Here is a 27,309-nt window from a genome sequence, read left to right as displayed (position 1 = left end):
TCCTAAGGACAGAAATTCTTCCTTCTCCACTACTGTGTTCCAGATCTGAGACTTATTTCTAATATACTTGGCATATTCCTTACCAATAAATGGTGATGAGCAGAGTCCAAAGTTTATAAAATGGTTATCAATTTGACCCAAGTTCCTGTCCAAAAACTAGCAGAATTGTAAAACCAGGCTGTCATTGGAAAGAGGAAATGCATCCAAGAAGATTATTTTCTTCATCAGATCAGCTCTCATTTCTCTTTAAAAGTGCATAGCTATTTATGTTTGTTTGTTTATTTGTCTGGAGACTTGATTTCACCGTATAGCTCTAGCTCCCTGCAACTCACTACGTAGCCTAGGCTAGCCTTAAACTTGTAGCAATCCTTCTGCCTCTTCTTTCAGGGTCTGGATTTATTAGACTGCACCTCTATTTTTTTTTAATAATTTCATTTTTGTGTATGTGGCACAGTGTATCCAAGAAGGATATATTTCTCTCCTGTGTCATTGACCCTTTATGTTGACCTATTGTTCTGAGGTTAGGGAACCTCTGCTTTCTTTGAAGTAGGAAGACGTCTGCTCACTTATGAGAACATCATCCTTCGCCCTTGTAAAAGGCTTGATCTGCCAAATTATATGAGTTTAAACATGATTAGCTCATTTTCTAGAGGACAGAGCCCATCTCTTTAGTTTGAAACCCATGCCTTGGTGCCTTCATGGAGGCTTTTGTGTGTTGTATAGCTGGTCTGGTATGTTCTGCTCAAGGATAGCGTCCCCTCTCATGGTCAAAATAGACCACTACTCAAGCCCTAAATCTCAGCCCAAATCTGGAAGTAGTATGCATCTATATATGTTCATGTGTGGATAAAGATCATCTCTCCCTTCTCTTTGGTTAGGGGCCCAGTGCCATAAAATTCTTCATGATGGCAACTGCAACTGTGTCTTACTTCTCCTGAGCCAGCTTGCTCCTAAAATCTAATGTCCTAGTTCTGTCAGACAGCAGGCAAATGATTATTCAGTGGGAGAAACAGTCCCTTCACATCCAAAGAGGAGGTTAGTTCAGCCACTTATCCGACTCAGACATTCATAAAGATAAATATCCGTGTAGCTTAAATGAAGATGAGGCACTAAGGACTAAGTATCTCTGCAACATGATGCTATGCCATTGGGCTGCCCAGCTTTCTTCTTTCTGCAAACACGTTATGTCAGTTTGCCTTGCTCTGCACATAGAGACAGGTGGGTGCCAGATGCCCTTGCTTGCCCCTCTCTTCCCCTCTGTACCTTCTCTAACATTTCTGAGCCATTTATTCGCGTTGGTTGTTGTGCAGGCAAGAAAGCTGTATCAAAGTTTTTTCTTCTAGTGACTTTATGTGTCAGATGCTTGTTTTAAACTATTCTGAAGAGTCTTTGGCCCCAGTCTAATTATACAGCACTTTGTCATTTGGGGTCTGAAGGTAACAAATGTGTTTATTTATACATGTGAAACCCCCAATACATGTTGGCATAGTGTCGTTGTTGCTATTACAACTCTGCTTTAATAAGCCTGGGGAGATAAATTCTTCATAATAGAATGAAAAGTATTTGCTTTTACTCAGATTTCCAAAAGTAAATTAATTTTAAAATAAATAATAAGTGCTCCACCTATTTCTTAGAGGGAAACCCATGTATGAAGTGTTTAGTGAGGGAAGACGGTTGTTAGCAATGGCAGACAAAACTTAGAGGTCAGCAATGAAAAAATAATGAAAACCAACATCTTGTAAATCCTCCAGAAAGCTTAGAACTTTGAGGTTGAAATGGATATATTCCCTTTGTTGAAGAAGGATGTTGGCACCGCCATATCCAAACCTATTTCTTGACTCCATAATAAATAATCCTTAATCCCTCTGTCACCTATTTCATTGTGTTTTAAGTGCCAACAGACTATATCTAGCAATAATAATGTCTGCTATTCACCGTGAACTTATTATAACATTTGGAGATACTGAGAAAATAAGATAACCTAGTTTATAGAGGTTGTTTTACTGAATTATCACAACAGAACAGAAAAGTGGTTTACTAACACTAATCTACTTCACAGCTGAAAAGACTCTGTGGGAAGGCCTAAGGACTCTCTCCAGGTAACATGAGTAAAAAGGGACATTACTGAGATCCAGCCAGTTCTTGATCAGGGCTGTCAATCAGATAGCTGGGTACCAGGGAGGCATAGCCCAGCAGAGGACTCCACTGAGCCAAGCAGCTCAGCCCTTCCTCAGTTTGTGTATTGTGGTAGGACTCTGGAATATCTGACAGGGTCAGAATTAGATGCAGTTTTGTGGTCCACCCACTGGATATGGAACTTCATGAATGAAAAAGGCACCATCTCTCTGCCCTAATACGACAAAGACAGAAAACATGGAACTTGATCCTTCATTCTTCACTTGGGCCTTCATGTTCACAAGATGCTTTCCCATGTCATACATGATGGTAGATATTTGTAACCTGGAGCTCTCTGGTTCCAGATGAGTCCGTCCCAGCTCTTTACCCAGACCACGCAGCTGAAGGATTTCCACACAGCCAGTGTCCATGTGCTTTTCAGGAAACTGGCTCACAAGACCTACTTCTTTAGGATGTTTATGTCCCTCTGAAATGTGTTCTGTCCCCTCCCTGAATGATGCATTTGGATACTCAGCTAGTGGGTTTTCTGTCATATTCTAGATTAATTAAAATGTTATTTATTCTGTGCCACTATACTGAATTAATCCAGTCACCAAGACTGTATAGACTTTAGTAGATCTCGGAAAGCAAGAGTCCAAGTTAAGGGGGTAGAACTAAAATAATGTCCTTGTTCATGGGAGGAGTCAATAGAAGTACTATAGGGATAAGTAGTTCTAAAGTAGGGATGTGCTCAACAAATAGTTTTAAAGTAGGTGTGTGCTCAACAAGTAGTTCTAACGTAGGGATGTGCTCAATTGTCATCCATGAATGGATGGATGTCCCTAAGGAAGAATAAGATGAAAACTTAAAAGTAGAGAATCAATGGATGTGGTGACAGTGGCTTTCATCCCAACACTAGAACAGCAGAGAGAAGCTTGCCCTTCTGAACACTAAAGTGTGACAAAAATCTAAAATATTTACTACAGCATTTGTGTCATCAGCTTTCTGATCTGAGAAACAGAACCCCAAGGCTTTTAAAAAAATCAGGAAGTGTCTCTGAAAGATTCTCCCCAAAGGCTGAGAATCCTCAAGCCCTCAAAGACAGTTGTTTTTTATACATCTTTGGCTTCTTTGTCTCCATATAAGGTGACATATGTTCCAATGAGATGTAAGAAGTGAGTAGGAGAGGGAGGAAGGAAATGGGTACAGGAGAGATCTGGTGGAGTCACACATCACTCAAGTACTCTGTCCAACAGGTGACTGCTTCCCAATTTTTTTTTCTTCTTGATTGTCAGGGGCATAGCATGCAAATAGCCTGGCCCAAAGACATTCAACAGAATGATCAGTAAAACAACTCATACATAATCTGTAATTAATAAGGAAAGTGATTGAGAACACAATGAATGATGTTGAGAAAACTGGATATCAAATATGAAAAAGATCAGATTAGACCATCACACCTTATACCAGTGGTTCTCAGTCTTCCTAATGCTGTGACCCTTTAATTCAGCTCCTCATGTTGTACTGACCGTAATCATAACATTATTTTCACTGCTATCTCATAACTGTAACTTTGCAACTATTATGAATGGTAATGTTAATATCTGTGTTTACTGATGGTCTTAGGAAACCCCTCTGAAAGGGTCTTTGAACCCCAAAAGGGGTCACTCTTCATAAGTTGAGAGCCACTGCCTTATACCAAGATAGACGTTCAATACTAGTATCAGTGAAGACACATGATATCCAAAGTCATCATGAAAGTTTTTGTGTAGTTCTAGGCCAAAGAAGACATACTCCAATGTCTTGTCAACCTTGAATCTATAGAGGAATACATTGGTAAATTCAACTCTATAAAAGAAAGTCAATTCTATGCTAATAAAAGAGGGAAGAACACAAACATGAATAAAAAAATGGAGATGAACACAGATTTTTCAAAATATATAAAGAAATTCTATGAAGCATTAAGAACATTTCTAATAAAAAAGATCAAATATCAAAATATATTAGGAAATTGTATGAATCAATAAGAACATATCTAATAAAAAAAGACCAAATATTTGACTGTTGACAAAGGGAATTGTTATTTGACTACTATTTTTAAACATGCTTTTCCTTACATAAAGCAAAATTTGTAAACCAATAATGAGCTGTTTTTAACTCTAATCTTTATATTTACTTTATCTAGTGTGTGTATACCTTAGTACACCTGAAGGAGTCATAGGACAGCTAGCAGATATTTGTTCACTCCTTTCACAGGGTGGGACTTGGAGTTCAAACTCAGATTGTTGGCTGGGCAACAAGCTTCTTTGTACACCACGTCATCTCACAGGTGCTGTGAGTTCTTTACTTGCAGATCAATGGGCAACATCATTGTCATGAACATAAGTTCACTGAAGTAAGTGTACATCCAAAAATAAAACTGTTCAACAACAAAACTTAACCTGGTATAAGAACTGACTTTGATACAGGCTGTAAATCAAAAGTTGAAATATCTAGATCTAGGCGGTGAGAATCCTCAGTGAGTGAAGAAATTGAATTCAGATTCCCAGCACCCAAATAAGACACTTCAGGATGGCAATGCTAGGGACAGAGAAGGGAGGGTTACTGGCACATTTAGCCAGTCACTCCAGTCCGTGAGTTCAGTAGAAACCCCTGTGTCTGAAGCGGGAAGAGGAGCCAGAGGAGGAGGATGACAACGATGGCGATGACAATGACTAGGTTAGAGAATAGAGGAAAATATTTGGCATTGACCTCTGACCTCCACATGCATACACACCTGCACACATGCTTCTGTACCTGCACACCATGCATTCAGGCATACACCATACATACAGGCACACACCATGCATACAGACACACACAGGCAGGTTACACTTTTAAATTCTGTCATCACCCTTCAATTACTGGAGGTCAGGCCTCTATCCCTGCCTTCACAAGATTAGAATCGCCACAGCCCTTCTATACTTAGAGAAGGGAGGAAATGTCAGGGGCAGCCCTGCTTATATACTGAAGGCCTAAAATCAGCCATAGGCCTAAAATCAGCAATAGGCCTGTCATACATGTACACTAACACCTAGTCTTGGGTCTCTGTGGAAAAACATTGAAATAGATGGCTATAAGCTATTGTAAACAGGCAGCTTTTGTGGAAATTTACCAGCCTGAGAAGTCATAGACCTTGCAAATAGGTAGCCTTGACAGATAATACCAACTTAGATAAGGACAAGTGAATCACAGGCAGAATCATAGTGACCTGTCCCCTGAACCTTCACCCAGCCAATACCCTGTTCTGAAAGACATCTATACTCCCCCTGAACACCTACGCTCCGGTGTCATCCCCTTCCCCATGTCTTGCCTTTTTGTGTTTATAGCCCCTGTGTGAATAAGTGAAAATTATGAGTTGATTTTTAAAAAAATAAAAAATAAATAAAAGATGAAAGCCTAACTAAAGCAAAATAAGTAAATAAATAGACAAATTCTGTCATCATAATTTTATTTTAATAGTTTTATAACCAAGTAAGAGTAAACATGGAGATGGAAAGGATGAGTTAGGTATGAAGTATTATTCAGCATGTCAGAGGGAGGGAGGAGATCAGAGTACCTGTAGCACATAGTCAGTGCCTGTGCATCAGGACAGTAGGAGCTATGTCAGCACCAGGACATTAATGACTCACCGTGAGGTAGTCGTCCTGCTCAACTTTTTTTAGATATGATTTTTATGTGTGTCATAAAATGCAGCATTTTTATGGCAAAATTTATTGCGATTTGTTGATATATCCTTTTAGTGGGGATGGACATTCAGTACAGCATCCAATAAGTAAGCTTTTCCCAGGTGAGCAAATTTTTTAAAAAATGTAGTTGGCATACTAGAGCATATACTTGCACAGTCTGATAAAGCTGGTGAGGTCAGTGACGTGCTGATGAGAGAAAGTAGAACCAGTTGATCTGTTACTTCCGACTTGGTCTCTCAGCCTGGTTCTACTCCTCATGGCCCAGTTAGTTTCATCCAAATCAAGGCCATGAACATTTGAGACTCAGATAACTAAATCTGTTGAGCATAAGACAGTGATTAGGAAATTACTCTTTGCTCAATACAGGGATATTTTCTCAAATGTTAGAAACCAGTGCTGTTCACCAGGGCTAGTGTGTCTTCAAATCATTTTACGCAGTATTGAAAACTGGTAAAGTAAGCACCTGGTTCTTGTAGCTGAATGTCTGTTGAAGATCACTGGAAGAATCAAGAGCCTCCAAAACACCTTTTTCATAGTTGCAAAGCTATGTATGGTAATGTCAGAAGACTGAGTCTTCCAAGGAGTGAAAGGACCAGAGGGGTGCTTTGAACCTAGACTTTAATGCTCAAAATTCTAAAGTGAATTCTAAACTATATCTCAATGACATTTACCAAACTGGTGGGATGATGGATGCCACAGGCAAGTTGCCGTCACTTTCCCCTTAAGTAATTATAATGGACAGTTAGGAAAGGTTCTCCAGGCACTGTTGGTGAGAAGGTAAAGATCTCAATTTTGAGTTTTCTCAAAATAGAAGGTGCTGTAAGCTTTGTGCCCTCCACAAAAAGGATCACTTTTACCAGAATCATGAATTCAGAAGTCTGATTTTTGAGTCGCTCTTTTCTAGCGTAGAGACTGAAATCATACCCAAATCCTTGCTCACGTGAAGACTGTATTAGAGAAGAAGAGATGAGAAGCTTGCAAATCTACATAGCTAAACACAATCAAATCAACAGGGGAAAAGGCAATTTATAAAATGATGTCATAAAATTGTATTAGTAATTAGTCACTAAGATGCTGCTGTTTGGTCAAAGATCTGAGGTTGTGAAGGAGTCAAGCATGGCTGGCTGGGAAGGAAAACTCTTGTTATATTCTATCCGGATAGTGGCCATTGTCAAACTGAGGCCAGGGCACGTCAGAAGTTTGGAGGAGATATTAGGAGATCTTCATTCTTGGGAAAGTGAGCAAGAGAAGGAACATGGAGCCTTCATCATGAAGATAATTCAGTCTCATCGAAGCCTATGAAGTGTTTAAGTTTCTGTGAAACCTGTCGAGATACATTCCTCATGAGTTAGCAGCAGTGAATTGTTTCCTACATCATCAGGTGGTCAGTGGTGCAGGACGGATGTGTCTCCATCAATTAGAGGGATCAACTGATGAGGTTCATCTGCAAAATTAGTAGGCTACAGAGTCAGCCATCTTGACTTTTGTCATTTTCCACAGAAAATGCTAGAAAATAACTCTATTTTTTGTGATTTCCAGCATTTCCTTTATAAGCTGAGCCTGAAGAGTGACCCTTCCATATTGATATATCCAGTTACACAATCCATTTTTATATGTACACAAATAGTGTTTATATCATACAATAAATATGCAGCTACTTTTTGAAGTGCTGGAGATTGAAAACAGGGCCTTGCTCATTCTGAGCATGTGTTCTGATTTGCATGTGTATCCCTCAAGCTGTGTACCCTACTTTAAAAATTAAAGATATAACCTGTTATGAGAATTTTCGAGATAAAACACAAGGAAAATACAATTAAGAAACATTCTTTATAGGAATTGTACATAGTATGTATGTTTTAGTGAATGAACATAGAGATTCCATTAAGGCCCTTTTCTTTCTAGAATATAAGAAAAGCACAGAGGTAGATTACCACTCCTGACACTGTACTGCTGCAGAGAAATGTAGAACTAAGTTCATTTTCATTTGAGACCATTTATATAGAAGGTAAAAATAAATTACTCTTAAATGTATCATTAGAGTGTTGAGGACGACCCAACTTCTTTAGGTTTCTCAAAGTGTTTTGCCACAATGCTTTTTGAAATATCAAAGTTTTATGTCCCACATACTAATGAGAACAGGAGTACACTGGTGCTGAATTCCTGAAATGTTGCCAAGCCCAAATGGCTGTATAGTACATTTAACTTTGGAATTTCCTGACTTTGGTTTTATCCAACCTTAAAAGGAGACTTTCCATTCATCTTCTCTGCATTGGGGATTTTCAAGGAACTTGTGAAAGGTGGGGAATAGGAGCAAAAGAAGTCTGAGAGACTCCTGGAATATGGTTCTGGGGCTGAGTGTTCGCTAAGCATGAGTTTGATCCCCAGAGCTGGGAGTAAGAATATAAACCAAGAAAAATGTCAGAAGACAATTTAATAGAGCTCGGCCCCATTGTTAGAGGCACTGTTTTACAATGAGTAGCTTTCATCCTGTTGAATCTTCAGCATTTTAAAGTAATAAATAATAATTGGTTCAATTTATCCAGAAGTCCATGTTCTAAATGTAATATTGTTTCCCATGTGTCTTAAGTTTGGATTAACAAAGGATAACAAAATATTTTTACCCCAAATAAAATGATTGGGGGTGTGTGCAGTTAGCCATTGTCGGTAAATGACTGTGCTCTCCAAGAAAATGATTTTGGAATGTAGATCAAAAACTAAAGCTCATGTTGTCTGACTATATTATCAGTAGCCTTTATGTATTTTGAAGTGGAAATTGTTTCCATAATGTTGTCACAATGCTACAAAACATCATGATGGCATTGTCTCTTGCTGCTAATACTTTGTGCCTGAGTTACTCCAAACTAGTGTCTAGGAAGATGAAGCACTGACTTCAGGCCAATGGTAAATCATTTATGAAATTTTTCAATAGAAGCCTTTTAAAAAACACTATTATGAACATGAAACTGTGAAAAAGTTCCACTAGCATCCATTTAAGTTCATGTACAAAGAACATTTCAAATGTACTTTCCTAGACTGACAGAAATAGAAAAAAGGGATCAAGAAATTAGATAGATAGATAGATAGATAGATAGATAGATAGATAGATAGATAGGTAGATAGATTCTTTGCTGATATACAGATTCAGATTTATAGAGATTGGTTAATCTGTTCATATATAGATAGATGATAGAAATATAGATGTGTAGATCCCTAAATAGATAATTATATGTAGATGTTGATGGTAGATAGTTGATAGATGATAGATATATTGGATAAATATATGATACATAGATGAATATAGATGATAGATAGATAGATAGATAGATAGATAGATAGATAGATAGATAGATAGGCTGATAGGATAGATAGGTGATAGGTAGATAGATAGAAGATAAGCAGATAGATAGATGAATAGATAGATACTGCAGCATAGCCCTGAAGGGACATAGGACACTGATGTGAAGCTATAGACTACAGCCCTTTCTTCACAGCCCCTGGTGTTCACCACCCTGGAAGAATGTCCTTCCCTTCCATTTTTTCCATGACTGCTATCACTCTCCAGCTTTTCACATAAACTCTTAGAATTGTCGATAGTCATTCTCTAGTTTCTCCCTTCCCTGCTTACCTTCCAGGCTCCTTTGTTCCCTGACACATTCATTTCAGACACAGGTACACAGTTCCTTAGATAAAGTGTGTACACTTTCTCTCCACCTCAGTTTCTTTCAGTCTGCTTTACCTATGTGCTCCTCTCTCAGTGTCTCACGGGGATCCCTTGATCTCTGTTGGTCCCACTCTATGAGTTCTCGTTCTGCTAGGCACTATACAAGCTTTCATACTCTCACACCATCTTGCCCTCAGATCTTGTACTTTTCTTTGGGTCACCACTGCTAGCTTCCAGAGTCCTTGGTTTTGGCTCAGCCTATCACTTTGACATGCTATTTCTGGTCTAGGAAAATGTTTATCTTGTATTCTGAAACCAGCCAGATTCTTTCTTTTTGGTCGTCAGATATTTTTCTGTCAATGTTGTGTGCTTGGAATCAAGGCAAGGGAGCAGAGTGCTTACCAGACCTGAGTGGAAGTCAAGATCTGCATGTGTAACTGTCAGTGCAGGTGACTTCTGAGCACACTGGGGGTTTCTGACATCTGTCTTCTATATCCCTCTATCAAGAAAATGGGAAATATCTGGTGGGAACTTTTTAAACCTAAAGTTTTCTCCACATCCTCATTTTCTATCTCCCCCCACAGCCCCGTCTTTGGTGAAATGTCTTCCAGTTTTTCCAAAGAAATTTATCCTCACTTCTCACTTAACCTCATTCTCTCTCTGTGCAACTTTGAATTCCTGCCTCCACTAGCCATTAATTCAAGCTGCTGATATAACAAAACTAAATCCATCCTAAAGGCTGCAATAGTCTCCTTACTGTCTCTCAGTCACCTCTCACCACACTGCTTTCTGTAGACTTCTGTAGATAGATTGTCCTCAAAGCTGGTGTGTAGCAGCTACCCCAAGCTGCTCCCTGCCTGTGATTGTCTTTCCTTTTCTGGCATTGTGTTTGTTCTCTCCAGTGCCTGGTAAGCATCTGAAAGTGCATGACTCAAAGTGATAGGAGCTGAATATTCAACAGTCATCAGAACTCAAGTCATCAGAGATACTCTCTCATGCTCAAACTCTTTGTCCCCTGGCAGTAATGGTTAAAAACACAGACTCTGGAGGAAGCAATGCAAAAGCTCCAATTTTAACTTAAAGAAGCTGGAAAGATGAAGGAGTCCCCCATGGCAGCGGGGGACTTGAAAGGTGTGTGGCTGAGCTGTTGAGCTCTCTTTAAAGCCTTTGTGTAGTGCTTAGGCAGAACCTCTTTTTCTTCTTGATTCTACTGTGATCTCTCCTCTCTCTATTTTATAACTTCCATGTGGGGAAAATTTAAGAAGGCCGCCACAGCAGCGCAAGCCCCAGAGGGGCTTCCGCCGCTGTGGTGGGTCCCACATTAGAGAAGAGGTCCTATGGTTCCAGCGACCTGAGGGCCTTGGCAGCGGCAGGCCCCAATAACACGAGGAAGTCCTTGGTTCCAAAAAGATTTATTGTCATGGCGGATAATAGATGGATCTAGGCGTACCCCCCAAAAACTCAGGGCAGTCCTGAGTTATATAGGGAGGGAGAAAGGGGGAGGATCTGGGGGAGGAATGTTTAATTTGCTGTCCTCTGGCCTTCATTAGTATGTAAATCCCTAGGGCCTGAGGCCTATAGCCTGGTCTATGTGACTCTATGGAGATCTATGTGACTGCTTTTCAGGATCCTGGATGATGGGAGGGACCGAACTCCTGCCGGTTCTCTCGCAGAATTCCACGGAGAATCTCGGGGTTCTAGCCACCTGCTCAACCATGACCCAGGATACCCTTACGCAGTCCCACACTTCCATCCTGCTGATTTTATCTATTCTGATGGCCTCATCCTCCTAGATTCTTGGCTGGCAATCACTTGCCAAAATTTACCTGTTTCACTGTAACTTAGAAGAGACCATGGGTTTCCCCCTCAAATCCATTCTATCTTGCTTTACTGGTTTATTAATTCTGGCTCATTAATGAAACGTGCTGTGTCTTCCTTTTACCCTTCCTTCTCATGTTCGTGGTATTCTTGACATGAACAATTCCTTTTCCCCCTGAGTCTTGATCTCATCAACTGAAGCTTGATGACCTCTACTGCCCCTGTCTGCATTATTAACTCTGTTCTCTTATTTACCAGCACCTGCAAGTCTTCTTCATCAGCAATGAACCTTTGGTCAGCCTTCACCTCACTTTCTAAGATCTAATTGCGACATCTTTGCTCTGAAACAGGGAAAGTAAAGTGCTCTAGGTCTTTCTCTTTACCTTTTCATTTTTTCTTCTAAATGAATGATCTCAACTCACGGGAAAGCCCATTCCTCACTCAACAGATTCCCTTCATAGTTTGGATCTCACTATTTCTGACCTGGAAAACACTTCTTGTTCCTCTATAGGTGGAAGTTTTGTCATAATCTTTAAGGTCCTTTATCAGATACTGTGACTCCCAAGTATTCATTTTGAGTGTCAAAACTGAATTGAGTTAGAATTCTGCTACAGCATGCTGTTGTATTTCAAGGAAATCCGACATCTTGTGATTTGCTCTATATCCATCTTCTTAGCAGATTACAAATTCCTGGTAGTTACAGACCATGTATAATTAGTTCTTGGTATGTGACAAATCAAAGGCTTTTAATCAGCAGTAACTTCTTTGTAAATGAACAACAAGCATCTAATCGGTACTTCATTGTTTAAAGAATTAGAAGGTGTCTATTGTCTTGCTTGTTCCTTGACTATTTGCATCTATTGTATTGCTAGTTCCTCAACCTAGAACTGACCTTAATACTTGCATGTAATTAAAATAGTACAAAAACAGATTTGGAAAAAAATGTTTAATCAAAAAAAAAAGAATTAGAAGGCTCTTTTAAAGCATCATTTTGATTATTATTTTTTATTCCAAAGAAATTGCTTGAAATATTTTGTTTTTTAAGGAAAATCGACGTCAAGAAGCTAAAGAGTCTGTGTTTGTTTAAACTCATGTCTCATTCAACTTTTTCCACAAAACATAGGTGATGTATTGATAACTAGAACGAATGTCTATGAATTAGAGTTGAAGCTTCAACAATGATCATTTAGAAATGATACAGTGACGTTTCCTGATTTTCTATATGTTTTTACTGTATAAGGAAAACTCACAAGATTTTAGGTATTGTATTTTTCAAATGTCTCATAAATATATTGCATGTAAGAGAAAACAATTTTATGCTAACCCACTGACTGGTCTTGACATTTAATGTGCCATCTTCTATTGTTATAGTAATAAGGTAATGAGTATCACTTCATCCTAAACAGATAAATTTAGAAATCTGAATTTAGTATGGCATGGAAAAATGTCAAAGACTTCACAAAGATCAAGAATCCTGGTAGAATTTCTCTTAAGACGGGAATTTAATTGGCAAACACGTTGATTTGTGAAAATCTCATTTGTTTAAAATCTGGAAATAAGAAAATGAGGTCCTGTGTAAAAATAACTGTGCTTCGTTGTCAGTAGCAGGTCTTCTTCCACAGGTGAGTGGTTATATATCACTATCAGTTAAGATCTGTCCTAAGAATGTAAAATTGGCTCAGCATCTTTAAATGAATCCACATAGAATATCAGAGTAGATGAAAGATCACGATCTCCACAAAAAAAAAAAAAAAATTGCAGGAAAACATGAAAAACAACAGAAACCAAACCCTGATTGAAAAGATCTACACATCAGGAATTTCTTGAAAAGGCTTTCACCCTCGATCAAGTGCCTTCGTGTAAAATAACAGCCAACATCTCCTTAAATAATATAAGAATGTTTCTCTAACAGCAGGAAAAAAACAGAGTCTGCTTCCACCATGTCTACTCAGTTGTGGTGGAAGCTGTAGCCAGGGCAATTAGGTAAGAAAAGGAATAAAGGGAATTAATTAGAATAGCAGAAGAAAACTATAACAGTTTCTCTTTGGCTCAAGGGATAAATTCCAGACATCCTAGTGGATGCCTGAATCTATAGTTGGTATTTGTCTGTTTCTGTCTCTCTGTCTAGATAGCTTTCTCTTTACATATTCATATATAGTACTTTTCATTCATATATATATGAATATATATGTGCATATATATATATGCATATATATATATATATATATATATATATATATATCTGTGGTAACATTTAACTTATACATGAGACATGTTAACTAGGCGCAGTAATCACATTAGCACAATATTAAGAAACTTAGAGGATTCTTGAAAACAGGGTGCATCAAGGGGACAAGACAAGAGAGTGTATACAGTGTGGATGTGCTCAGTGATGGGGTGTTTGAATCCTAAGTAAGACTCAAGGTTTTATCCTACTACTCAAAGTAAACACAATGGTCTGTTTCCATTTAATGGTTTAGACTCAGCATGTCTAACTGAAATCACAGAATGTTGAGTCATGTATAAGAGGGGTGTTGTGAACAAGCTGTATCGGAAACAAGATACATGTACATATGCCTTTCCTCAGTGTCAGAATGTATTGAATAACAATATATTTACAAAGTACAGGGCTTTCAAAACTGACAATCTGCCTAATTATCTTATTTTTCTCAGTAATCTGGTTGAGAGGAACACATTCCTTTATTCCAGGCTTAGTTACTGATTTTAACTCTTATATTAGAGCTCACATAACACACACACACACATACACACACTTGTGTATGTGAGTGTGTGTGTGTGTCTGTCTGTCTGTCTGTCTGTCTATCTATCTGTCTGTGTGTCTGAGTGTTTTTACATGGGATACAAACTGGATAAAGGGATAAAAGGACTACAGAAGGTCTTTCAGAGATTTCAGAAGTACGCTGATAAAAATGCAAGCATCTATAATGCAAATCTATATTGATATGATAACGAACTACAGGTAAAAAGACAAGGCCTGGTCACTAACCAGAATGAACAGGTGTATGGGCAGCAGGTCCAGAGGCGCACATAGGAGGATGAGCAGAAGGCAGTTGAGTAGGTTGCATCAATAATGGGCCTTAGCTGAGGAATAGTAGGAAATCCTCTACCTATTGACCCTTGATGTACGAACATGATGACAGGTCAGAGGTTGAAGGGGTCATTGACATCACCCTCTTAGTATTGAGTATCTACCTCTTCACAGGGTCCATGCAAGGGAGTTTTATGAACCCCTCTCATGAGTCCATTGTACGAGATAATTCTTGACCCTGGTCTCCCTGATACGGTGCCCCCACAGTCTTCGTTTACCGTATTACATATTAATAAGGTGGTAGGAATAAGTCATGTATCAGTCTGTGCTGTGTGGGTGGTACTGGATAGGTGGTGGTCCGTGTTAACGTACCCAGGCTCACAGTGATTTCCCATCCTCAGGATGTAGTCAGAAGTTGCTTGAGAGATAGAGTGTTCTAGGATGAGGGACAAACTGAAAACCACTGTTTATACCATGAATAGTTTAGAGTAGGACACAGCCTGGCCTCCACATGGCAAATAATGTTTCTGTATTGTGGATAATGTGCTGAGCAGCCAAGGTACCACACAAATGCAGTGGGACATCCCCTAAGGAGCCTGCAGTATACTCTAAAGAGGTACTAGAGCTGGTAAACTGGGTCATCACTGCTGCAGCTCAGCATCAACATACAAAACAAATTTTGTATACAGTAAGAATGAGCATTCTGAAGTGGAAATTAAGGGAATCGCATTAATAATAAGATCAAGAAGAATGAAATGCTTTGGAATAAGTTTGAAAGGAATCAAAAATCAACATACTGAAAACTATAAATATTGTTGAAGTCTAAATAAATGGAAATATATTCTACTTTTATAAATTGGAAGGCTTTTTAAAAAATATTTATTTATTTTACGTATGTGAGTACACTGTCGCTGTCTTCAGACACATCAGAAGAGAACATCAGATCTCATTTCAGATGGCTGTGAGCCACCATGTGGTTGCTGGGAATTGAACTCAGGACCTCTGGAAGAACAAATGGTACTCTTAACCCCTGAGTAATCTCTCCCAACCCCAAATTGGAAGGCTTAACATTGTCAAAGTGTAAGGAGAAGCCAGAGAGTATACTAGGAATAAAACCATAAACCCCACCCCAGTGACACACCTCCTCCAAGAAGACCACACCTCCTAATCCTTCCCAAGCAGTTTCACTGAGTACCACATAGTCAAACATATGAGACTATAGAGGCTATTCTCATTCATAGCACCACAAAACTCAATAATAAAATGTCATTTTTTAAATAGACAAAGAAATTAAATATATTTTTCTTCAAAGAAGATACACAAAAGGCCTAGAAGCACAAAACAAAAATATCAACAGGATATCATTAGGGGAATGCAAACCACCCTGAAGTTTGATAGCACTCCACCTCTATTTTAAAAATAACTCCCCCCAAAATACCTGCAACAGACAAGAGAGAATAACAAATGTAGCCAAAGCTATGAGAAACTGGAGTGCTCATATACTGTTAGTGGGAGTGTAAAGTATCACTGCCTCTTTGAAAACAGTTGGTCTTCACAACTCCCTAGATTTCATGTCCATGGCAAGTTTGTGTCCACTGGCACCAGAATGTAAACCGTCCAAATATCAACAATGGATGAGAGGCTGCAGAGTGTATTCAGTGACCCCATGAAACAAGACACACCACAGCACGGAGCAGCTTTGCAAATGTCAAGCTTCCTGGAAACATCCTGTCATAAGAGACCACATCCTTTATGATCTCATCTGCATGGACTGTGCAGAATAGCCTGTTGCGTAAAGACGGAATCTATATTAATGGTTTCCTGAGTCTTACAGGAGGCTGTGGAGAGTGATTAACAGTGAAGTGGAATTAGCTGAGGGAAGGGGTGGGCAGTGAACGTGTCATAAAATTAGGTTGGAGTAATGGTTGTGCAGTCTTACACTATATTTTAAAAATCAGAATTTAGTGAGCTGAGTGTGTGAACTATTCAGTATAGGAGTTATTTCTCAGTAAAACCACCCATACACAACACAACTCAGAGTGCAGTTCATACATGTTGTGCTTTCAAAACCTACGTAGGAGAACGCAAGCATGAGTTTTCCATTTGCAATTCACTTTATCAGATCAGCATTGCCCTATTCTGACTTAAAAAAAATACATCAATTGATTGTACATCACATCCCAGCTCATGGATTTACCTACTATCCACTAATATACATTAAGAAATAGAAATTTGATATATAACAAAAACATTTATATATCTAAAAAGTTTGGCAGATTGTACCTACTATATACAGGCCATTGGCCCAGGTGGGAAGGAAGTATTCTGGCAGTATTTTATAAATGAAATCACTTATGTTATTTGCACTGAGTTTTCTGGAGCAGGTGCTGAGGGGGGCTTTTGAATATGCTGTGTCCCTGTTACAGCAGAGCATACCAGGACAGCGTTCTTAGGAGTTGGTGATATCTGTGATCCCTTCACTCACTAAGTTAGCATCATATCCTGCTAAGAGTAGGATCTATGAGAACATGAGTTTCTGTGGCTTGTTGATCAGAAAGCCATCAGGTGGTTTTCTTTAGACCCTGTTTTGTTTTTTTCTGGAAACCTCATGTCCATATTCATCAACTCCCCATACACTCTGAATTTCCTCTTACTTCCCCTTCCCTCCCCCTGTTTCCTGGGCCCTTCCTCTGTCTCTCTGCCCTCTTACATCCTGGTCTCTTCTTCCTGGGCTTCCATCTCCTCTCTTCTTGAATTTTCCTTTAGGTATTGATGGTTCGCACAGCTGCTTCTTTAAATTCATCTCTATCAGTTTCTCCTTTTTTAACTCCCACCCACTGATACACCTAATACAAGCTGTGTACTTTATAAACTGTGTAAGTACACGTGCAGAAATTAGCCCTCAGCTGAATTCCATACCCAGAACTTGAGTTGTATAGTTCATTAGTCTACTCTCCTCACACCAGACTCTTCTTCGGTTTGGCTCCCCCTTCTCTGTGTCCTGTTCCCTTTTAATCATTATGAACCATCTATCTGTCAGTCAAGGTCGATGTCTAACACATCTTCTCAGTGATAAAGTCCTGTCACTTTGTCCTGTTTCCTTCTTAACTTTTTCTCTTCTTCCTCAAGCCTAGCTTCAGGCATCCTGCAATATTTTTTTCCTTCATGTAACACTCTTGTTTTATCTAAAATCTTTCTTAGAAAGAAGGTAGACTGGTCCTTCAGAATAAAAGCTCTACAGGTGATGCTCCAGGATTTGGCATGTGTCTTCCTAATTATGCAGTTTACCCCAAAGTTTCCCGGCCATCCATGCCCATGAGAGTCCCAGTCCTCAACAGTGCAGTCTTTCAGACTCACCCACACTCTTCTACTTCCTGTTATGTATTAGTCTAAACTTAGTTGCGTTGAGGACTCCAGGTTTATGCTGGTAAAGACACTCCTCAGACTAAGGAATTATTCAAGCATTGCCTGTGAGACAATTTGAGATATTAGGATGAAAGGGAAGATTTATGGGAACATTCTTGGAGAGTTTTTCTTCCTCTTAAGAGATCAGAGACCCTGTAAAGACAACCTGTGTTCTACTGGATGGCCTAGCCAAATATCCAACTATGCTTGCTGTAGCCCACCTCACCTCAGTAGGGAAAGCAGGTAGAAGATACTGTCGGAGAACAGAAAGGCTGTCACCAGATGTTCAGGTCTGTAATCAACTACTCAAGCTTCCCTATTTTCCAAAACCTTTCCAGGAAACAGAATTTGGTAAAGGAAAATGGGTATTGCCAGTTTAGCCATGCCAGGGGACGAATCTAGTTTTTCTCTGTTCCATGCCTGTATCAATTCACAGAACCTTAGAATTCATAGTAAAGTAATACAAAGAAGAGACTGTTTAGACAACTGGGTGTGTAACAGTTTAATCTGCACTTTTGCGGGGCGCAAGGGAAAGATCTTGACCCCATCCATTCTCAGCATGTCATCTTGATTCTCCTATATTTGTACAAGGTTAATGTGGTAGAACATCAGCCCAGGTGTCTTGTGACCCCAATAGGAGACATTGACTTAACCAATCCTGAGATCCATGTTACCTGGACTTTCAGCCACGATGTTGTTAAGTCTCTGGCTTGTGTACAGGTCAGTCTTTCTGAGATTTGAAAAGTAAAGGTCCCAACTCACTTTAAAAGTTCAAAATGTTCAAGATGTGGGAGAAGCATAATAGATATGCTGAATGGTTTTACCTTTTCCCTTGTATAGGACTGCCATCTTTAAACACATTCGCTTCTACTGAGTCAGTGTATGTGATGTTCATTGATGTAGGCCTTGTTCCAAATCTGATTATAATTTAAAGTTCTAAAGAAATGACTTATAAGAGAACTAAGTTCATGTAGACCACTGAACATAAAATGTTAATGCTAACTTTTGTTAGGTAAATACATACTAGGCAGTGTTATACTGAAATCTACCATGTCTGGACCATTATTATGTTTCTGTGGTTGGTTGGTTGCTTGCTTGCTTGTCTTGTTTTCACCTATCTCTATCAATCTTAAAATTTGGGGAGTAATTTGCTTAATTAAAATAAGTTTTTAAAAAATCGTCTTCTTTTTATAGAACCCCTCATAACAGAATGAATCTATTTTGAACCCTGTCTTTTAAGGCTTCTGTCTCATTCTAAACACACAGAGATTTTTTTCTAATGCATATTTTCACAGAAAACCCCAATATTGAAAGTCATAGGATGCTGGTTAGTTTGTATCATGTTAACAAAAAATTCAAGTCAACTGGGAAGGTGATAATTTGTTTCAGGGATTGCCACCATCAGATTGGCCCATAAGCAACTCTGTGGAGCATTTTCTTAATTGACAGATGTGAAAGAGTACACCCCACTGTGAGTGGTACTATCCTTGGGCAGATATTTTAGGTGGTAGAAAAAGGCACACTGAACAATCCATGAGGAAAAAGCCAGTAAACAGTGTTCCTCTGGATGGATTAAGTGTATTAGTGACCAACTCTAAGCCACCAACAATGCATTGATATTACACCAAGTACAGAAAACTGTTTCTGCCAGGAGTAATCCAACCAAGAGCAAGTACAGATAGATTTTCTACTTCACACTCCCTGAGTCTTCTGTCTCCTGTCAGTTTGCTGTAGGAGTCTGAATCCTTGCCTGTATCTGTGTCTGTGTCTGTCCATGTGTCTGTCTATTGTGTCTGTTTGTTTGTCTCTCCCAGAGGGCTTTGCTCTGTCTTTATTGAACTGTACAGAAAGCATTGCATGGGAAAGGAATAGGATAATTTACAGAAACCTTTAATGGAGTTTTACAAGAGATTAAGTCACTGGCTCCAACTGAACCCAACTGACCCAGACAGCAAGCATCATTGTTTATCAACCAATATCCATAAAAGGTTGCTTCCAGCCTTTATGGTTTATTTTAGGAAGTTATTCATAGCTTCTGCATTTGCTGATTTCAGCAAATGATACACATACATTATTTGGGTTGGAGCATGGAAGAATATATTACTCAAGATTACAGCTATGTAAAAGTTGTTTACATGGGAAACCTGAGGCAGGTAAGATTAACTGTTACATTATTCTCTTAAAAGCAAGTTAAACAAACTTAAGTGAGTAAATGTAAGTAGCTATTTTAAATCTGAAGTGACCTCTAGATCTATTATTAACTTTGGATGTGAGGTCCAGCAACGGTTCCAGTCTCTTAGAATATAAGAGATATTTTTGTAATATTGCATTAATTCCCCTTCACCATGATGTCAGCTTCGGTTCCTGTGTCCCGGTTCCTTCCTTGAGTTCCTGCCTTGGCTTGCCTCATTGATGGAATGTATAAGGCTGTAAGAAAAAACAATTTCTTTCCTTTGTTTTTGGTCAATGTTTTATCACAACAGAAATATTTGTTTATATCCTAGATATTTCTTCCAAAAATACCTCCCCTCAAATGTCAAACATCTTTCACTTTTTGGTTTTGGACAAAAATTATACTTTATTAGGAAATGCTTGTAAATGAAAGTTAATGTTCAGATGAAAGACATGAGATCTTATAATTTTGTTAATCCTAAACTACATAAATTCTTGGATTATTGGTATTTCGAACAATGAAGAGACTATGGATGTGCAGGGTTTGGCTTGCCTTTGTGCTGCCTGCTGTACATCAGGCTATTCTCTGTTTTGGTCTCACCTTGGGGAGAGGTGATTTATCACAGTATTTGTTGATTGCAGCCTATCTACACCTGCTTCATCTCCATGCCCCCTCTCCATTGTCTGAGAGCACAGAGCAGGAAGATGTCAGTGCAGGATGCAATGGTTCCTAATTTGCACATGTGGTTTCATTTTGCTGGGTGAAGGCTGACGGAGGGCTAGTACTGCATTTGCTCCTCATTTGTGCAGGCAATTCATGTTAGGATTCTGATCTCTCAGGGGATTGGTAGGTGTAGATTTGTGCCCCTGTCCTTCAGCAGCTATTGACTCTCAGATGAAGATACTATTTTAGATGACATCTGAACGTTAGCCATCTTTTTGAAGAACATACGAAGGAGATAGCAAAGCCCATGGTTGCTTCTTGATACAACCAATTAGCCTGTCGATTTGTCAGAATAAATGAGTAAAAGGTAAATGAGTGGACCCACAGAGGGAGACCAAAAGCGGTCGGCTAACTTTGTGTGCTATTATTTAAATTTTTGAATTTAGAAACAAACTGTCTCTAATGCTTTCCACTTCATAGTTTTAATTACTTTCTGATCGAGAATTTCATACTTGTATATGATATCTTTGATCAAATGTCCACTCACTCTACCCTCCAGTTCTTTCTCCTTCTTCCTATTTCTCCCCCAACTGGTTTGTTTTCAAACCCACTGAGTCCACATTGTACTGCTTGTGTGCGTATGGGTGTAAGGACAGTGTATTCAGGAACAGCTTCTCAGGGACCAAATCCCTAAGAAAACTGGCTCTCCCTTCTCTAGTGCATAGCACCTCAACTAATGGCTTTAAGGTCCACCTTCCATCTCTATACTGGGATTTTTGGCTAGCTTCATCTTGGGCATGTTGTCAGTGGGCCCTGGAAATTCATGTAAACTCTATGTGCACTGCCATGCTCAGGACATACTGTTTCACTGTGGAAGTTCACCACCCTTTACAACCTTCCCATTCCTGCAGTGATCCCTGAGGCATGCGGGGGGGGGGGGGGGCGGGCCGCCGGGGGGGGGGGGGGGCGGGGTGGCGGGGGAAGGGCGAGGGGTCGGTAATTATGGAGCTTAACCATTTTCCCTTGCATTTATAATTAAAATGCAATTATTTCCCGTCTTTTAAATTGAGACATTCTGAAAGAATGTATACAACACAAGAGGACAAGAACATAAAAGAAACAAAACGTTCCCATTTACTTTGATTTTAAGTAATTATGTTTATGACCTTTATAATTGCTTCCTCTATTCATTGGTCTTTACTACACCAGTTTCTTTGCAAACAATGCCAACAGTTGGGTATCCCTGGCTGGATTCCTCCCAGTGGCTCATTTCCTTTTGTAAAAGGGATTAGGGTTCAGCTCCCAGTGTGCCTAATTGAGGTTTTGTTTGACTTTCCACCTCTCTCTGCTCAGGGGATTAAAAGAGAAGTACAGGAAAGCTTAGAGAAATGCTCAGGTTTCTCTGCTTTAGGAACAACTTAAGAAAAAACAGACTTTTGTTCCTGTGAAAGGAAACAGTTCATTCCCAGAATTAAGCACAGAGAACCTCAGTAGGAAAAGTAGGGCCTTCCCAGTACCTCTCGGGTTTTTCCTTTGCCATAGTTCTATATTGTTTCAAATTGAAGTTATTCCCAGAATGTCAAATATACTCACGCTCATATGCACCTACCAAAAGCACATCCTACAGCCAAATAGGAAAAAAATAATAATCTGAGACCATTTGTTGGTTCCAATGATTATTGTAAAAATTAGCTATATATTTCTATTTAATTATTCCATATTTAAGAGGTAATTGTATATGTGTTTTCTGAAGGGCCCTGGTAGGATAATTCCCCCGTTGATGTAAAATAGAAACTAAAACTTTGACATCTTTACTTATTTACAATTTAAGTTGCATTCAAGCGGAAAGGGCAATATAGAGTTTGTTTTAGTTGGCCCTGTTTTGCTGCCCTGGGAGATGCTCTCAACTCAGTTCCCATAGATACGTGCGAGAAATTCCTCAGGGCCTGAAAGAAGACTATCTTCAGGGTTATATGATCCTCCTAATCAGCCATGAGTGCTCTCATAGTTTGGAAATCCTTTTGTTTAACGAAGGCCTTTCTCAATTATCTTCCCTTGATTAGACATTGATGAGTGCAGCGTGGTTCCTGGGGTCTGTGAGACCGGTGACTGTTCCAACACCGTGGGAAGCTATTTTTGTCTCTGTCCCCGTGGCTTCATAACCTCAACAGATGGCTCGCGGTGCATTGGTAAGCCTTGTGTTTTGAAGGTACAATACACGGCTTCTTTATAATGACAGAACAGCCCAAACAGGTATGAGGATGGTAATGATTATAAAAACCATTGGGAGAGCATATGGAAGGGTTGTTCTAAGGCATTAATAGTATTTAGCATCACGGAGGGATTGATAGACCAGATACTGTTCTGTTCATAAAGTCTTTGCTTTCAGGAGCCATCTGGCTTAGTTTTATGTTGTCAAGATCAGTTTTTGGAAGAAAGAAAGACTTGCTCAAGATGTAATTGTTGCCCAGCATTGCAAGCACAGAGCACAAGAAAGATGTAAAATCTGTTGAGGATCTGGAATATAGTAATTTAAGGTTCTTCTGTTGCTATGAATCATGAACTCAGACAGCATCTATTTACTTAAAGCTTATTCTGGTAAAAAAAAAAATACATATTACAACGAAGGAATTGGCACCCCTAATTTTGTGTTTCAAGTGTATTCAAATTAAAGCCAAATATACTTACATGGTCTGCTCTGTTTAGAGAGATGAGACTCTGTACTCTGCAGACATGATGTAGGTTATCCGTCAGGCAACATACCTTAGGCTTCTGTCTTGTGATCCCAGAGGTTAACAAAATGTCCTTTGTTGTACAATCATGGTAGAGTTAGCTACTTTTACATTTCTTGCCTTGAGCATTCAGCCTGGCCAGTTCCAAAACTGAGCTGATGATAGCTACAAACAGATGGAGAAATAGGTACAGTGTCTATAGCCGCACTCAAGATTTATGTATGATGAAGTAGAGAAAGAAGTCTAGTGCCCTAAGACTATGGTTTCATGGTCCAGTGAAGGGAACAAGTGCGATACAGACCTCTCCCCTAGTCTGGCATTTAGGATATCTGTAGCTCCCTGAAGGATCTATGGATCCTAGAAATGGGGCCAAGTGAACCAGTTCATGAGCTGAAAGTACAGAGTGAAGGAGGTAAACTGAACATCTCACACCAGCAATCAACGGCTTACGGCTTGAACCCGTTTGATGAACACACTTATCTACTAGGTGCTAAACTAGCCAAGGCTGTCCATCAGTGAGAATGAAAGGTGTATGTGCTTCAACCAGAGAGCTGTGTTGTCTTTACAGATGATAAATAACAGGACATGCATGTCAGCGACAAGAGGAAAGTGGCAATCACAGCTTTGACTTAGGGATTGTTAGGTTAGGCCTCAGGCAAACTACTAGTCTCTCTACCTCCACTATGGAAAGTATTCAGTACAAAAGTTGCGTTATGATTTCTGTTATTAAGAAAAAAACCAAAAGGCAGATATATCTACATTTCACCACAAGACTTTTGGACGGTAGTGATTTTTCTTATTTGTTTTACCACTGAATTAAAATTCTGACTCTCCCAATGTCTTAGTTAGGATTTTACTGCTGTGAACAGACACCATGACCAAGGCAGGTCTTATAAAGGACAACATTTAATTGGGGCTGGCTTACAGTTTCAGGGGTTTAGTCCATCATCATCAAGGTGGCAACATGGCAGCATCCAGGCAGGCATGGTGCAGGAGGAGCTGAGAGTTCTACATCTTCATCTAAAGGCTGCTAGCAGAATACTAGCTTCCAGGCAGCTAGGATGAGGGTCTTAAAGCCCACAACCACAGTGACACATCTACTCCAACAGAATCACACCTCCTAATAGTGCCACTCCCTGGGCCAAGCATATACACACCATCACACCCAAGTCTTTACTGGGGTCCCAGGCCTTTAAGAATCTGGTCCAGCTTGTTTCTGTAACTGTCTTCAACCTTACATATCTCTCATTGCTAAATATGATGGCACTGTCTTATTTGCCTACAAACTCCTCCTCTGCCTGGATTATTATGGTCTCTTCTTCCCATACTCGGTAAAGCACACTCATTCTTTGAATCTCAAATTGGGAATTATTTTTAATAGTTTCCCCCCTACCTAATCTCAATTGTCTTCTTGGACAAAATGGTTGAGCCCCTCCTTCACTATCCACATAGCTACACTATCCCATAGCTCAGGGTCGATTGTCCTCTCTCAAGTACTTATGCTCTCCTGACTAATCAGGCTTCGGGTTCCTGCCATAGTCAGCTTCATGCATCTCAGACTTCATGTTATACGTCATATGCATTTCTCGCTGAGTGAATGCCTTTGAATGAATGGGGAAACCACCAGAGGGGTGAATGAGGTGATATCAGATATAGGAGTCCCGTTTAGTTAGTGACAACCCTGTGTCCTTTGGCCTCCTGATGGACAAGATGATGTGGGGCTGAGTAAAGGGCCTGGATATGCCATACATCAACTCCTGAAGCTAAGTCCCAGGCCTCCAGCAATCCCCTTCATCCCAACATTCTATCCTGGGGGGGCAGAGGGAGGGCGCTCTGAAATAGGAAAGTGGAAAATGACTCTCAGGAATTAGAAAGCCAGTGATAAAATGAAGTAAACAGCTTAATTTTAAGATCTCCATATTATATTTTGAATAAGGATGTGTTCCTGTGTGTGAGAAGAAAAACAAATACAGCATTCTAATGTGTGGGTTCTAAAAATCCAAGTGTTTATTTTCTTAGATTTAATTTATTTATGATTGAATCATATGTCATGAATATATGAATCCCCTTCTGTTGTTTGTTCTTTAATCACACAGTGAACATGTGAATGACACTGAGCTGGATAACCTCAGAATTTTCTTTAGTATGGAATGGCACACTATTTGAACTTTGCTCTGAGAGTTTGTGACTCTGGCCTGCTTCCTTGTCCTGTTTCACAGAGTTCTCCCTATAGAATCATAAGAAAATCAGCAAGTATGCTGAGTCTAAACCACGTTATAAAATGTCAGCGAGCGAGTGTGATCCTTTCTTGTGGACAAAAGAAGAGTTTCGTGGGACAGAGGCATTTGCTAGTCATTTTAATCCGCCAATAGCATAGCCTTCCCATTTCATTTAATGATAAATTAGGAAGACAAATCCTAACTTAATTGTACCTAGTGTGTTAATCAAGATTTTTTTTTAAACCTAGGAGGAAAAAATCTTTAACATAGAAACTAACATATGCCACATTTAGAAAGAGTTGAAGTGTCACTAATAATCTTTTCTTTAAAAGCATTTTAATAGCATGATTTAATGAGCCTTATGTCATTTTGGAATTCACTCCCCTTGGGCATCATTAATACCTAATTTCCACAATTTAATACAGGTCCCGAAGAATGACTGGCACAAGCAGTAATGAGTAATGAATATTTAAACCACAGAGAGCAAGGTGGATGCCAGCGAGGGGGCTGACTCTCCTTGCTCACAGAGCTAGCAGAAGCCCTCAACAGGGACAGGCTACTGCCAGCCAGAGGCACAAAAGGTTTAGAAGAGAGACTAAACATTTAGAAATTCCTGCAGAAAGCAATGTCGTCACTACATTCTGATGCCTTTTCCTCCAGCTTTCTGTGTCTCACTGTACAGCCTCACCTGAAAAAGTCTGAGGTTACAAACCCAAAAATATAACATGAATTGTGTGTGTGTGTGTGTGTGTGAGTGTGTATGCATGCATACGCGCATACACACTTGCATGTGTAAGTTTGAGGGAGGAAGTAGCTGACTACTAAAATTTTCAGTGTACTGTGTACCATTAAGCAAAGCAAACCAGAAGGCTAGGCCTGGCAAGATGGCCCAACAGTAAAGTACTTGTACCAACATCATGACCTGGGTTTGATCCCCAAATCCCACATAATGGTGGAAGGAAACCGACTCCACACAGTTGTCTCTGACCTCCACATGTACAGAATAGTAACAAACAAAAGTGTTTTAAATGTTGATAATTAAAGTGAAAATTTTTGAGGTGAGTACTGGAGAAAAGGCTGGATGAATTAAGCTCTTGCTCCCCAAGCTTGAGAGCAGAGATCAGCTCCCACAATCCACACAGAAGCCAGGCAGGTGGGGCAGCTGTTTGTAATCCCAGCAGTTAGCGGGCAGAAACAGGAGATCCCATAGCTTGCAGGTTAGCCAGTCTAGCAAGAAGTAGTTATCTCCAGGGTCAGTAAGAAACTCTGCTCAATAAAGGAAGCCGGGAAGCAATTGAGGAGGATGCCTGTCATCAATTTTGGGCTTCTATTCATATGTCCATACTCTTGAACATGTATCACTTTACACACATGTGCCCAAACAGAGATACACATAATACAGGCAACACACACATACACCCACACGAAAATTATCAAGGAGATGAACACTAATGAAGATCTCCATAAATGCATAAGAGCTGGATCTGTGGAAGGAACAGGAGTTGCCAAACAAGAGAGTCTTGTGAGTAACTGGATGCTTAGAGTATTCCATACGGATGCAGGAGACACTGAGCAGAGCTTGCTTGGCAAAGAAGTGAGTGAGAGACTGGTTGGCAATAGAATAACATGGTTGAGGCTGAGGATGATGCTAAAGTTCCCTACACACTGATGCTGAATACATTAAGTGTCCAAAGCAGCATCAGGCATGAGAGCAGACAAGCAAGCAGTACCATGGGGTGGAGCCTG

General features: G+C 39.7%; 1 protein-coding gene across 2 annotated transcripts in view; it reads left to right on the top strand.

Annotated features, from left to right (window-relative positions):
- The window catches only part of Fbn2 (fibrillin 2), a 214,579-nt gene that overhangs the window by 73,030 nt on the left and 114,240 nt on the right, over positions 1 to 27,309 (top strand). For both annotated transcript variants that reach the window (XM_028777147.1, XM_028777146.1), the window contains exon 8: positions 22,676 to 22,801. In XM_028777147.1, the coding sequence (XP_028632980.1) occupies positions 22,676 to 22,801 (126 nt within the window). The remainder of the gene's footprint in view (positions 1 to 22,675; positions 22,802 to 27,309) is intronic.

This window comes from Grammomys surdaster, unplaced genomic scaffold, assembly GCF_004785775.1.
Source record: "Grammomys surdaster isolate TR1022 unplaced genomic scaffold, NIH_TR_1.0 278, whole genome shotgun sequence".
Classification (NCBI taxonomy): Eukaryota; Metazoa; Chordata; class Mammalia; order Rodentia; family Muridae; genus Grammomys; species Grammomys surdaster.
This window is presented reverse-complemented; position numbering and strand designations above follow the sequence as displayed.